This window comes from Fukomys damarensis, unplaced genomic scaffold, assembly GCF_012274545.1.
Source record: "Fukomys damarensis isolate Sample0158 unplaced genomic scaffold, DMR_v1.0_HiC HiC_scaffold_7, whole genome shotgun sequence".
NCBI classification, from domain to species: domain Eukaryota; kingdom Metazoa; phylum Chordata; class Mammalia; order Rodentia; family Bathyergidae; genus Fukomys; species Fukomys damarensis.
Window position 1 is genome coordinate 4,821,322 of NW_022900919.1, and position 12,552 is coordinate 4,833,873.

At 47.5% G+C, this 12,552-nt stretch overlaps 1 protein-coding gene across 9 annotated transcripts in view; it reads right to left on the minus strand.

The window, feature by feature from the left end:
• Nucleotides 1-12,552, minus strand: part of LOC104872069 (neuronal acetylcholine receptor subunit alpha-7) — a 56,200-nt gene that overhangs the window by 8,695 nt on the left and 34,953 nt on the right. For 8 of the 9 annotated variants that reach the window (XM_033761049.1, XM_033761047.1, XM_033761048.1 and 5 more), the window contains 3 exons: nucleotides 5,614-5,693; nucleotides 2,420-2,587; nucleotides 821-1,015 (listed from right to left, as the gene is read on the minus strand). In XM_033761049.1, the coding sequence (XP_033616940.1) occupies nucleotides 821-1,015; nucleotides 2,420-2,587; nucleotides 5,614-5,693 (443 nt within the window). The remainder of the gene's footprint in view (nucleotides 1-820; nucleotides 1,016-2,419; nucleotides 2,588-5,613; nucleotides 5,694-12,552) is intronic. The other variant, XM_010638229.2, reaches the window with a different exon arrangement.

Genomic DNA, 12,552 nt, shown 5'->3' on the forward strand with positions numbered 1-12,552 from the left:
GGGGAGGCCACGGGACACGGGATTTCTGATCAGGGGTACGTGCATTTATCTGGGGGATTCCTGGTCACTTAACAGAGTCCCAAAGAGGTATCTGGGGGAGACAGGTTTAGGAACCAGAGCTTCGGGAGAATTAGCACAGCACAGTGATCCCTCCAGTTCTTCAGCTCATTATTATGGAGCAGGAGTTTCACAGCGCAGGAAACAGAAGCCATGCAGTTGGAAGGCTTGGTCTCAGGCTTGAAGGAGGTACTTCCTGTCTGTATGACCTTGGGTGTGTCCTTTACCATTCGGAGTCCCATATTCAGAATAGGAAAGGTTTGGGAATAATTTCTATGATATACTAGATCTGGATCTATTTAGTAGATATCCACATAGTGAGACAACGATAAATCCATTTCGCTATTCAAAATCCTACTCTTGTCACTTTCATCTGTGAGCAGTATAGGGATTATGCTGTGTGCAGCAATACACGAAGGCGAACTGAGAGGAGCTAAAAGCTGCTCCCTGTGCACAGTGAAGGCTGAGAAAGGGCCCCCAGGAAGCGGCAAGGCAGCAGTGGGAGACAAAGCCTGGGCCCCTCCTAGGTGGCGCAGGTCTCTCCGCAGGAGCAGGACCCCAGAGCCCGCAGCACTCTCAGGTGACACCTGTGCAGCTCGCAGCCTGAACCAAGCACCTCTGGCAGCCCGCAGCTGCCTGGGCCGAGGTCAGTGTGTGACGAGCCAAGCAGGCAGGCTGGGTCTCAAGCGATCCAGAGACCCCGCGGAGCTGGTCTCAGGGAAGGGCCGTAGTCTCAGAGTCCTGCCAAGAGCCAGGCACTTACCCAGCGAGATTTTCTCCCCGGAGTCTGCAGGGAGCAAAAACACCAGCAGGGCCAGGGCCGAGATGAGCACACAGGGGATGAGCAGGTTGAGCCCATAGTACAGCGTCCTGCGGCGTACAGTCACCGTGTACGTGACGTCCGGGTACGGCTCTTTGCAGCACTCATAGAACTTCTCGCTCCTCTTGCCAGGGATCCCTGCATGGGTGGCAGGAGGAAGGAAGCATCTTCAGAGCACACTTTCTCTGTGGCTTCGGAGTATACGCCACACACAAGCCCGGCCCGGAGCTCACTCAGGTCTAAAGAGCTGGGTAATTCGACTTTGAACAAACCCTTGCTGGCTTGTTATGCAGTTTTGTTTTTTTTTAATGGTAGCTCAGTGATACTTGAGCAAACTGGCAAGACGTTCCTTTGACGGATGGGAAGTACACGATCATAAATAATGCCTCGTCAACTGTATGCTATTCTAAATGTGACTGCGGTCATGGGCTGCAAAACAATGTTTCTGCCAAAGATGAAACAAATAAATGATGTCAGGAGCTTAAGATGAAGCCACCCAGGGACTGCCTGGCTGTCTCAGTTGTTGTCAGTACACACTGTGGTGTTCACACATATTTTCAGAATGCATAGCTGACATTAAGTAAGCGACTTATGACTATATTGTCTTTCTGTTTGAAATAATGAAATATAGGTTTCCTGTTGATAAAAGGAGTCAAGATGGCTACAAAAGGGGAGAGGAAATCCTTTTCTGAGCCTCCAAGACTTGCACCCAGGGGGTAGATTGCCACTCAGACATCATGTGGGGAATGAAATCTGCTAGAAGGAGCAAGATTTTCAGAATCTAACGATTCCCTGAGAGGCTTAAGAAAAGCCAGAGTTCCGCTTGCCTCCTGACCCGGACATACAAATGGCTTCTGAAATTGATGACCAGCCCAATTTGCATCCATTTCCAACCACCAGACCACTTCAATCCTTCTTCTCTGCCCCAAATGCTAAGCCGCTTACCCGTTGCTCATCATGAAGCCCCAATCCCCCCACCCCCCGAGACAGCACAACCTCGGCACACAGCAGATCTGCAAATCTGCTACGGCCCAAACACGGCTGTTTTCACTTTATTTCAGCCTCGCCTGTGACTGTCTTGGTTCATGCCATCACCTGAACTGATGCCCAACCCTGTTTTCGCAGGGGTGTGGGTCAGAAGAACGCAGGGTCCCCTCCACCGGCACAGACTTGTTAAATGTACCCTTGCCGGGCCACAAGCTTCTCCCGCAAAGCAAAAGCATTAACATTTGCTAATTGCTTTGTGTTTCTCATCAGAAAACAGTAAATGATGTCCCCTCCACCGGCACAGACTTGTTAAATGTACCCTTGCCGGGCCACAAGCTTCTCCCGCAAAGCAAAAGCATTAACATTTGCTAATTGCTTTGTGTTTCTCATCAGAAAACAGTAAATGATGGGAAGTGGTGCCGAGTTCAGTAAATGCTCATGCTGATGAGGCAGTAGAAAAAAAAAAAAAAACAACCCTCAAACATTCTTAAGCTCAGGCAGGAAGCACAGCAGCCATGGTCCAGGGTGCAAGCTGGGTGCCTCTTCTGGACTCACCCACAAGGTCCCACTCTCCATTGGGGGTGTAGCTGCTGATATCGGCCTCCTGCATCTGGAGGTCCAAGGACCAGCCTCCGTAAGACCAGGACCCGAACTTCAGCTTGCACTGCTGCACATCAAAAGGGAACCAGCGCACGTCAATGTAGCAGGTGCTCTTGAAGATGCCTATGTGGGTGACAGAAACCATCCGTGACTGAAAGGGGAGCTGGCCGTGATGGGCTGAGAATCCACAGCAGCCTTCCCGACTCACCCCACCTCTTCAAACAGGGCTAACCCTGTCCAGAACAAGCTGCATCAAAAAATAAATAAATAACTTGTATTTGTAATTTTGCAATTTTTTTTTAAAGCAACACCCCTGAAGCCTCACTGTCTTTAGAAATTCAAATGCAAATACAGGTTGTGTTGAAGAAGACTTTTATTGGGGATTTCTACAAAAGAAGTCGCTCTATAAACTTCCCCCTGCCTTGAGCGGCTTCAGTGTCCAACTAACAAGAGAACAGTAGAGAACGTAAAAAATCTCAGAGAAGTTGATAAAAACGATGAAGTGGTTAAAAGACTGAAAGATGTGTGACTGGTGGAGGGGTACGCATTTTCTTTAGGTTAAAAATTGGGAAAATAGGGCCAGGGATTTAGCTCCATGGTTCCACCACCTGTCTTGGAAGCACAAGGTGCGGAGTTTGATTCCCGGTAGCAACACACACAAAAAAAAAAAAAATTAGGAAAACACCTGGTTACCCAGGAAATAGCTGCTGGAAGATAATATTCACTCATTCAGATTCTAGATCAAGAATAGTTATCAGAACCAAAGGGTTTAAGTTGAAGAAAGAGTGCCTGGATACAAAGGTAAGTTTCCACTGAAAAGAGCAACTCCAGGCCTAGGGGAGCTGGAAGTGAATTTCCATAAGGTCGCGGGGAGGAGACCAGGTAAGCTCTGTCCAACTTTTATGCCTGAGCCTTTCCCTGCTCCCAGGATCCTGGGCCATGCTGGGTGGCCTGGATGGTGCAAGTGTCCACACTAGTAGGGCAAGGCCAGCACTCTGTCAACTTCTGCTACTGAATTAAGGAACTTAATTTTAATTTGCTTTAAGTGACCTGGGGGCTTTGTAAACACAGACCCACCTCACAGCCGCCGACACACTCCTTGCTCACTCAAGGTCTGTTAAATATGATTTATGGCATTATTTCAAATGTCTGTAAAGATCTGGAGGTTATTCCATGCCCTCCCTTCCCATTAGGGGGCTGGATTCCCTCAGACCCATGTTATTTGTAAGATGGAAAACTATTTCTATGAAAACAAAAGCAGTCCGTGGCTGCTGGGGCTGGTGGTGGGACCAGGGGGCATTAACTGCAAGGGGCAAAAGGGATCTTGGTGAGCTGATGGGACTGCTCTAAAACTGGAGTGTGGTCACGGCTGCACAACTCTGTAAATTTACTAAAACTCGTTGACTCACGTGCTTAAAATGTATGATATGTAAATTCCACCTCCATAAAGCTGCTGAAAATAAACACACGAAATGGAGGGGGGGAATCATGTTTTAATCAAGTCTCTATTTCAAAACCTGCATCCTAGATATTCGTATCTTCCCTTGTCTACTAGCAGGGACGGAGCAGCCCAGGGCCAGCCCTCTGTGACCTCAAGCCCCGCAGCTCTGCACTGAGTCCCAGGTCTCAGCATGCCGTGTCCTGTCCTGCAGGGTCCCTGAGGCCCTTCACAGGGCTGGGGTCCCAGAGGTGTGCTGTACGCTGGGTGTGTGAGGGTCGGGAGCACTGCTCCCATAGCGCGGACGGCCTCAGCCTTCCCAACAGTGTGCAGCACAGGGAGGACCTTCTATCCTGGTGACTACTGGGGCTGTTTTCTAAAGTGGCCCTCCTAAAAGATGCTGCAAATCACAGGCTTGGTGTGAAAGAACACAGCTGTGGTGGAGGGCATTCCACAGCCCAATATGCAGAGCAAGGGCTGGGGCAGGGGACGGGGAGGGAGCAGATGGTCTCAAAGAGAAACCATGACACCTGGATTTCCTCCTTCTACACAGACAATACTGGGCATTATCAACCTCCATGGTTCCCTTCACCTGGGCCACACACGGCTGAAAACGACGTCTCAGATGCTGACTGAGGATGCTTGGCCTATGTTGACAGGAAGCGCGTGTTGTAAACAACCACCCAGAGGCAAAGCTAGCTCCACTGTGTGCCATGAGACCAGGGAGCCAGGGGCTGACTCCGGAGAGGAGCGTGTGCACGGTGGGTGTGAGTGTGCACAGGTGTGGGAGCTGGTGTGGTCTGCGTGCACGTGAGCAGGAGCTCGGTGGGCATGCAGGTATGTGACGTGGGTGGGTGCAGGGCTGAGTGGCTGGTGTGAGGGTACATGTGTGGGGTGTGACAGTGTGCAAGCCTATGTATTAGCAAGGGTGGTGAGGTGTAGGGGAGCAGGTGCAGATTTCTTGTGAGTAGGAAACAAAATAAACCAGACAGTGCAGTGGGGGAGGAAATCCTTGAAAATAACGTGTTTGAACAGTCTTCCAAAAGATTTAAAAAAAAATCCCAACCGTCAATATCCATGTGCAAAACACACCCTAACTATGCTTTTAGGGCACAGACGTGTTCCTTGAACTGCTCCATAAGCAGAAATGATGGCCTGGGGACACATCAGTCCAAGGACCCTCAGCATCAGGAGGTTGAGAAGGAGGGAAACCTTCCAGGAACCAGTCACTAACAAGCTCCTCTCTGGAATCTCTGCCCCTGCGTCTGACTCGGACTGCTACTGAATGCATGAACTTCCAAAGGTGGTCCCAGACCTCCCACCATCTCCCACTACACCTGGAGCCTTCGCCAAGGCTAAATGGCATAGTCATGTAGGGGAGAAAGAGCCTGGTTAGCAGGCTGTGGGCAGAAATGGAGAGGAAAGGGCTGTCTGGCTTGTGAACTGGAAAGAGGGTTGTAAACTGCCCAATAAGGGAGGCTCGCTTTCATTGTAGACTACTTTTCAGGGAAAGGACATAGGGATGTGTTGGCAAACACGGTCTGAGCCATGACTCCGAGACAAGAGAAAGACGGTGCCCGTGAGTGCAGGAGGCTCAGGAAGGTGCCCGGGAGAGAGGTGGGCTGCACACAGCACAGGTGGGCGACATCAGCGGGGACTCATACTTCCTCCATGTCTCTACCTGGAAGGAGACACAGGAAATGGGTCTCACCTGGAGGGAGGTACTGGCAATGCCCAGAAGAATTCACCAGGACATTGGTGTGGAACGTGGCATCAAACCGCTCATCTGCACTAGAAACAGGAGGAGTTTGTGAGTCAGGGTTAAAAGGCCGTTATCTCTCAGATCTATTGTGGCCGTGGCGACTTTGCAGGGCCACCCTGTGAGCCCCATGGGCTGGGATTCTGGACCCAGTCTCCTGAATGGGACACAGCATATGACTGGCAGTCACCACAGCGTTCTCGGTGATTAACACTGCAGGAGCAGGACAGGGCAGAGCATAAGGACCAACCCAAGAGGGTCACAGTTAGTGAGCACCGGGAGGGGGTGAGGACAGGAAGTTAACTGCAAGTTTTAAAGGAACACATCCTGACCCCTAAGTTCAAACCTTCAGCAGCCGGGAGTTACAACTTGGATAAAGCAAACACAAAATTAAAAAGCACAGCTCATGTTAACCGTGTCTTTAGTTTCTATATCCTGATACTTTGAGGCCTGAAGGGACTGCCCCTGAGGATGAGTTGGCTCCTTCAGCAGCTCCTTCACATGCAGTCAGCCTAGAGCCCTTGCCCCAGCACCTGCTCTGGGGTTCCACCCCCTGGAGTCCCCATCCACAGGCCCTAATGGCCCAGGAGCAGCCTGCACACGCCAGAGCCCACTGGGGTCGTTCACACAGACGGGTCAGCAGCCTGCTGGCTGCCTGCCTGGCCAGTTCCTTCCCGGGAACCAAACAAAGGCTCCAGCCCACACTCTCCCTCCTCGCCTCCATGTCAAGAACCATCCAAGCTCCCTTTTGCCCCTGCATGGTGTCCTCCCCACGTTTGCATTAAAACAAATTCCAGGTACCCTTAAAATGCAGCCACACGTGTCCATAAACATAAACCCCACCTGTTCCAGGTGCTCACTCTGGGAGTGAAGTCCCTCTCCTCCTGAGGGTTGGGAGCCTGGGTTGGGCTGCACCCGCCCAGCCTCCTTCAGCTTTTTCCACACCCAGAATCACAAGATGCTTGTGAACGGTCTTTGACATGAGACACACAAAGACAGACATTTTAAAAAGATGCACAAAGAAACCACCCATGAGAAGAATGAAGAATCATTTGTTAAAAAAGGAGTATCCTGCCCCCCATTCAAGAGGGTATTGCAACTAGAAAAACTGAGAGGGACATGGAAATTAAAGCTACGATTTTCTGTAAATGGTGGAAGGTTTGGCAGGTAAAAGCCACAGAGATGACAAGTAGGACGGAAATGATGCAGACCATAAAGGACAAGACCAGGGGAGCTCACGCCACCAACAGAGGTTCTGTCAGGAGACAAAGGGGTGGGCGGGAGGCAGGAAATCAACAAAAAAATCATACAACAATACTCTAGACTGGAAGACAATTCAAGCGTGAAGGCAAAGAAGGGCATTAAGGCCTGAGAGCTTGTTTCCCACGGACCTGTCCTTGGACAGCTTTGGGAAAATGAGGGCGAAAACTGAGAAAGAAGTAAACTTCTAGACTCAGCCTAGAGATGGGGAGCAGCGGTTACCCAGTGATCAATGCACTAGGCTGAAAACTGGGTCCAAGAAGAGAAGGAAAGGGGGAGGAGAGGGAGGGGAGAGGAAGGGAGGGGCGCATCGGGGTCTCTGGGAGAGGAGAGAGATGTGGAACCGGCTGAAAAAAACAGTATGTGATAAGACACATTTGTAAAAAATATCAGAAAAAAAGCGATCAGAAACTCAATAGAATAAAGTGTGCAAGCCAGGATCTGAATATGAAACAAAAATGTGATCAAGTTGGAAGGGAGGAAGGGAGGCTAAGTCACTGTTAAAGGAGACACCATTTACCACCTCCCCCCAATCCAAACACCTGGAGGAAAACCGAGCAGGAGGTAGGACCCGGGTGTCAATATTCTCTGCTCAGCAGTGGGCTGTTTCTGACTGTGCCACATCGTAAATGGTGACGGCACAGGACAGCGGAACCACAAACTTCCACAACCTCACCTAGGATGGCGCCACAATTTTCAGATTATGTCCTGCTGAATCCTGCGATTTAGGATTTCTGTAAGTTTTGGTTATGATATATTATCTTCTCTGCATTTGAAAATGGCAGCAGAAGCCAATGCACACTCTAGTGACTGCATACAAAATTTGAACTTTTCAGAAACTACCCGTATATTGAATGATGTGGCCCATTTTGCTCCCTTTTGGGTCAAAGCTAAACTTAACATTTCCTTGCTGTGAATGTACTTATATTTGAATCTCCTGTAAATGATTCACCCCATGAGATTTCAATTTTTTCAACTCTGCAGGGGGGAGGCCTCAGGGTGAAAAAGTTCCTTCAAGCTTTTCCTAAGTGCTTAGGCACTTAGAGCCATTCAGTTGAAGAGACTCTCAAGATTACAAGAGGAACAGGTTAAAAACAAAACTGAAAACTGTTGCCATGAGCAACAGCTTACCTGTGTGACTCTGCCATTCTGAATGTTGTTCATCCAAACAGAACCCTAAGACACATGGGCTAGGAGCTCTACAACTTATAGGGAAACCTGAATCTCATATTCTAGGTAGAAGTTTCATGGTTCCTCCTCACAGCCAAGTTAATTTCATCAACAAATCATAGAGAAGTTGACATGTGTAACAGCTTTCTTTGTGTTAATGCCACTTTATCTGTTTGGAACCTAAGGGCTGGAGACAAGATGGGTTTGAAAAGGGGCCTCCTCGCTGCAAAACACTGAGTTTAAAAACAGCTCTCCAAGACAGGAAATGAAGTCCCTCTGAAAAATGCATGGCCGTGGCCATTCCAGGGCCTTGGCGGCTACACCATCAGCACCCAAGGGCGCCTGGCAGATGTCAGTGCAGGGATCAAGGCTCTCATGGTGCAGCCCACCGAGCAGCTGGCAAGTACTGGTGACACCAAGGCCAGGTGGGGCCACAGGGGTCCATTTCATTCCTCTCTCTGCTTTTGTATTTTAAGTTTTCCATTCAAATAGGTTAAAAGTGGCCACTCTACATTTTGTTTCCCTTGGCTGCTGGAAGGCTCCTTGCATCTGCACTATTCTTGAGGACACCACACTGAATCCAGCCTGAGTCCCTTCAGGATCTGCCTTCCTCAGGTGTGGGGTCACCTTCCATTCAGCCACGGAGGTCCAGAGCATGCTCTGGGGTGAAAGAGGCCTGAACCTCACCCCACTGCAGGGGATGAGGTGGGAAATTTAGCTCAGGTATTAGGGATGCAGCTCTGTGCCTGTGGGGACTGGGTGGGAGGAGCCCCTGGGTGAGTGAGGTGCTGCCCATGCAGGGCTGTGTGGAGCTCAGGCCCTAGGGGACCGCAAGCTGTGCTTCTGGACACAGTGGAAGCATAAGGGAGATCCATCCACAGGCACAGGTGGACAAGGTCTCCGTGACACTGTCCTATTTGCTTTGAGTGCTGACATCCTTGAAAGACAGAGAGAACAGAACAGATGAAAATGCTACCTCTCTAAAACAGAGGTGAGAAGGGAGGAAGGCATCTATCTCAGAAGACAGTGGATCTAAGATGTTAAGTTTCTCAAGAATGAAAAAGGCTGCAGAACACACACCAAGTAAGACACTGTTCAGATGCCATTGATGCAAAGTGTGTCCAGAGTCCAGAAGGAACAAGTCTACTTAGAAGGGAGGATTGCCCCGGGTCAGTTTTATATGATTGTGTCTGTACCTATGTGCCCGGCCGCAGACATGCTGATTTACTTTTATATTTTATTCCAAAACACTGAGGGTCTGAAACCAGCTGTGTAGCCTGTCATGGTCCATGACCAAGTCCACAATCTTGAGCAGAATCAAATTTTCTCGGTCATTTCTATGTGCCGCTGCTCAGCAGGCACATTCAGGATCTGTGAAAGGCTTCCAGGAAACCCACTCAGGAAAGGAAGAGAGCCTATGGCTTCCAGGAGCGGAGTGGGTGAATGGAAGGAAACATGGACATAGAAATCTGAGGATACAAAGCAACACACATAGGATGAACCAGTTAGAGATCCAGTGCTCAACACGAGGATGACAGGGAACACAGTTGTGCTGCATTTGGTAGATTAAAACACACTGAGTGAGTTTTAGTTACTGTCACAAAGGCAAAGTGCTGAGCCAGGTGAGATGATGTGTTAATTGACTACATTAGTGTAATGTTTTTGACTATGCACGCATGTCCCATAATAGCGTGTTTATACCTTAAAAACACACAACACTTATGACATTTGGGAAGAGACAGAGCTATGGAGATGGCAGGGAGCTAAGCGGTCACCAGGAGCAGGAGGAAAGAGGGATGACTTGGTGAAGCACAGAAGCTTTCAGGACCCAGTCTGTAGGGTGCCATCTTGGGGGACATGTGCCCCTGCCCATTTGTCTAATGTATTCAGTCAGCCAGGCATGGTGGCTCACGTGTGTCCACTCCAGCTCTGGGTGGCTGAGGCAGGAGGACTGCAAGCTTGAACCCAGCCTGGGCAACTTATTGAGACCCTGTCTCAAAATGAAAATGAAATGAAGGACTGGGGATGTGGCCCAGGGGGAGCTCCCTGGTTTAACCACCAGTACTAAGAAAAAGAAACAAACAAAAGAGCAAGAACAGGAAGCAGGTGTATAGAATGTACAACACCCAAAGTGAGCCCTGGGTAAAGCACGAACTCTGGATGAGGATACATGGGCCTAAGATTAGCACCGGTTAACAAGTGCACAGTTTGGTGGGAGGTGTTGATGGTGGGGGGAACAAAAGGGGGCTGCACTCTCCGCTCCACTGCACTGTGAGCCTAAAAGAGCTAAGGAAAGAAAGCATACTTTACAACTTTGTATTTTCTCATTTCTATGTTTCTATTTTTAATAGAGCATATTAAATACTCTCTAAATCCACAGATTGGCCCAGATTTCTCCATGATATTGTTTTAAGTGCTTATCTGTAGTTACAAACTGTATTTAGATCTAGCGAATATTTTTGTCTTTTTTACTTTCTTGTTAACCACCTAAAGTATGCACTTTTCAGTTTTTTAAAAACCAATTTATCCTGTATTGATCTGTATTACATTTTTCTTCCTTAACAAATTTCTAGCTTTATCTTTATTTCCTTCTCGGGGTGTGCTAGGTGAAATGTTTTTTCTAACTTTTTGAGAGTGGTAATTAACTCACAAGATACCCTTCTGAAGTCATAATGAATGTAAATGTTTCATCTACGAATGTGTGTGTATGCACATCACCCACACAAGGAAGTTTTTAAAATTCACATGTGGATATTTTGCCTTCAGCTATTCATATTTTAGTGGTAAACCTTCCTCATTTCTGCTCTTACCTCTTGGATGGTCTAGCTAAAAGGCTAGTTATAGCATATATATGTATAGTTGGAAAATCTCTGCTAACCAGCTGGCTAGTCCATTTATTTTTAACTTGTTGGTTGTAATATTTTATTTCTATTATCTAATGCTGTGCTTTGGATTTCTTCCTACTTTGATTTTATCTGTTTTCCTTCCTTTCTTTAGGTTGCCAAAATTTTTTTTATGCCTTCCCTTCTCCCTCCATTTGGAACATAAATGAATACTTTATAATTACATGCAATTACATATACTACATTAAATTATGTGCAACACACAAAATCATCTACCTATATTGTTATTTGTACATTTTTTAAGTGAACTTTTTACTGAAATCTGACAACCAACACAGACATGAGCGGTTTGCCTCCATGCTCGGTCTAAGTATTACCTTTTCCAGTATTCGGACTCAGTGTCATCACTGCCCGATATTTTAATCCTACTCTGGTTTTTAAGGTGTTGAGTCTTGATGGAACCCAAAGCCTCCTGCACTCTAAGCAAATGTTCTACCACCAAGCCCCACTCAGCCCTCCACTTTGTTAATACTCCCAAGTGCTTTATTATTTTACATTCAAACCCATTTATATTTACTTAAAGTTGTACCAACTGCTGTGTTCGCTGTTCCTTCTCAGATCCCATCCCTACATTTATCTCGTCACTGATTTAATATTAGTATGGCCTCTGCATATAAGCTCATTAGGTCACTGTTTTTCTGAATATATTTTGATTTTGCCCTCCATCTAAAGAATGGCTCAGCTCAGGACAAAATTCTAAGTTGATAATTATTTGCTTTCAATGCTTAAAAGAATTTTTTTCTGGCTTCTATTATTGTCCTTAAAAGTCTACAGTTAGGCCTTTGTAAGCAAGCTATCTTTTTCTTTGTTTCCAGGGTTTCCTTTGGCTTTGGTCCTTATTTAGTCACCTTCTGGCCACTGGGACACAATATGACACCCATAATTTATTTTTATTTATTTTTTATTTTTTTGGTACTGGGGATTGAACTTGGGTCCTTGCACTTGCAAGGCAGGCCACCGAACCACTGAGCTAAATCCCCGGCCCCAAACACCCATAATTTAAAGGACAGGTTTATTTTGGCCTCCAGTTACGTCTGTCTCCAAGCAGGAGGTCAAGGCAGAGGGACACAGAGGCCCAGAAGCAGAGGGAAGAAAGCCAGGGAGGGTGAGTGCACCAGAGAGACCCCCACCTCATAAAAGGAAGTCAGCTAAGTTGCCCCCGTGATCCAGTCACCTTCCAACACCCTGCCCACAGGTGCACAAGCCTTTGGGAGGACATCTAGACATGAACCGTGACAGGCAGTTCCAGTTTTCCTACAGTGTATCCCAGAATCCTTTCTTATTACGCATATTTCTTCAAACTTATGTCTTCTGAGTCTGAGCATTTATGTTTTTCATCAATATTATTAACTTCTCAGCTCTTCTTCTAGAGTGTGGTTTCCGTAGAAAGCACTGTTTCAACAGAAATCTATTTTCTACAGCTACATTCGCCCTGTTCACCACTTGAGCTATTTTGCAGTCCTTTGTAGACTGCAGGCAACTGATGCATATGTAAGTCCCAAGTTGTCTGGGAATTATTTAATTGGTAGTGCTGGGTCTTCCTGCCCACCGCAGGGTA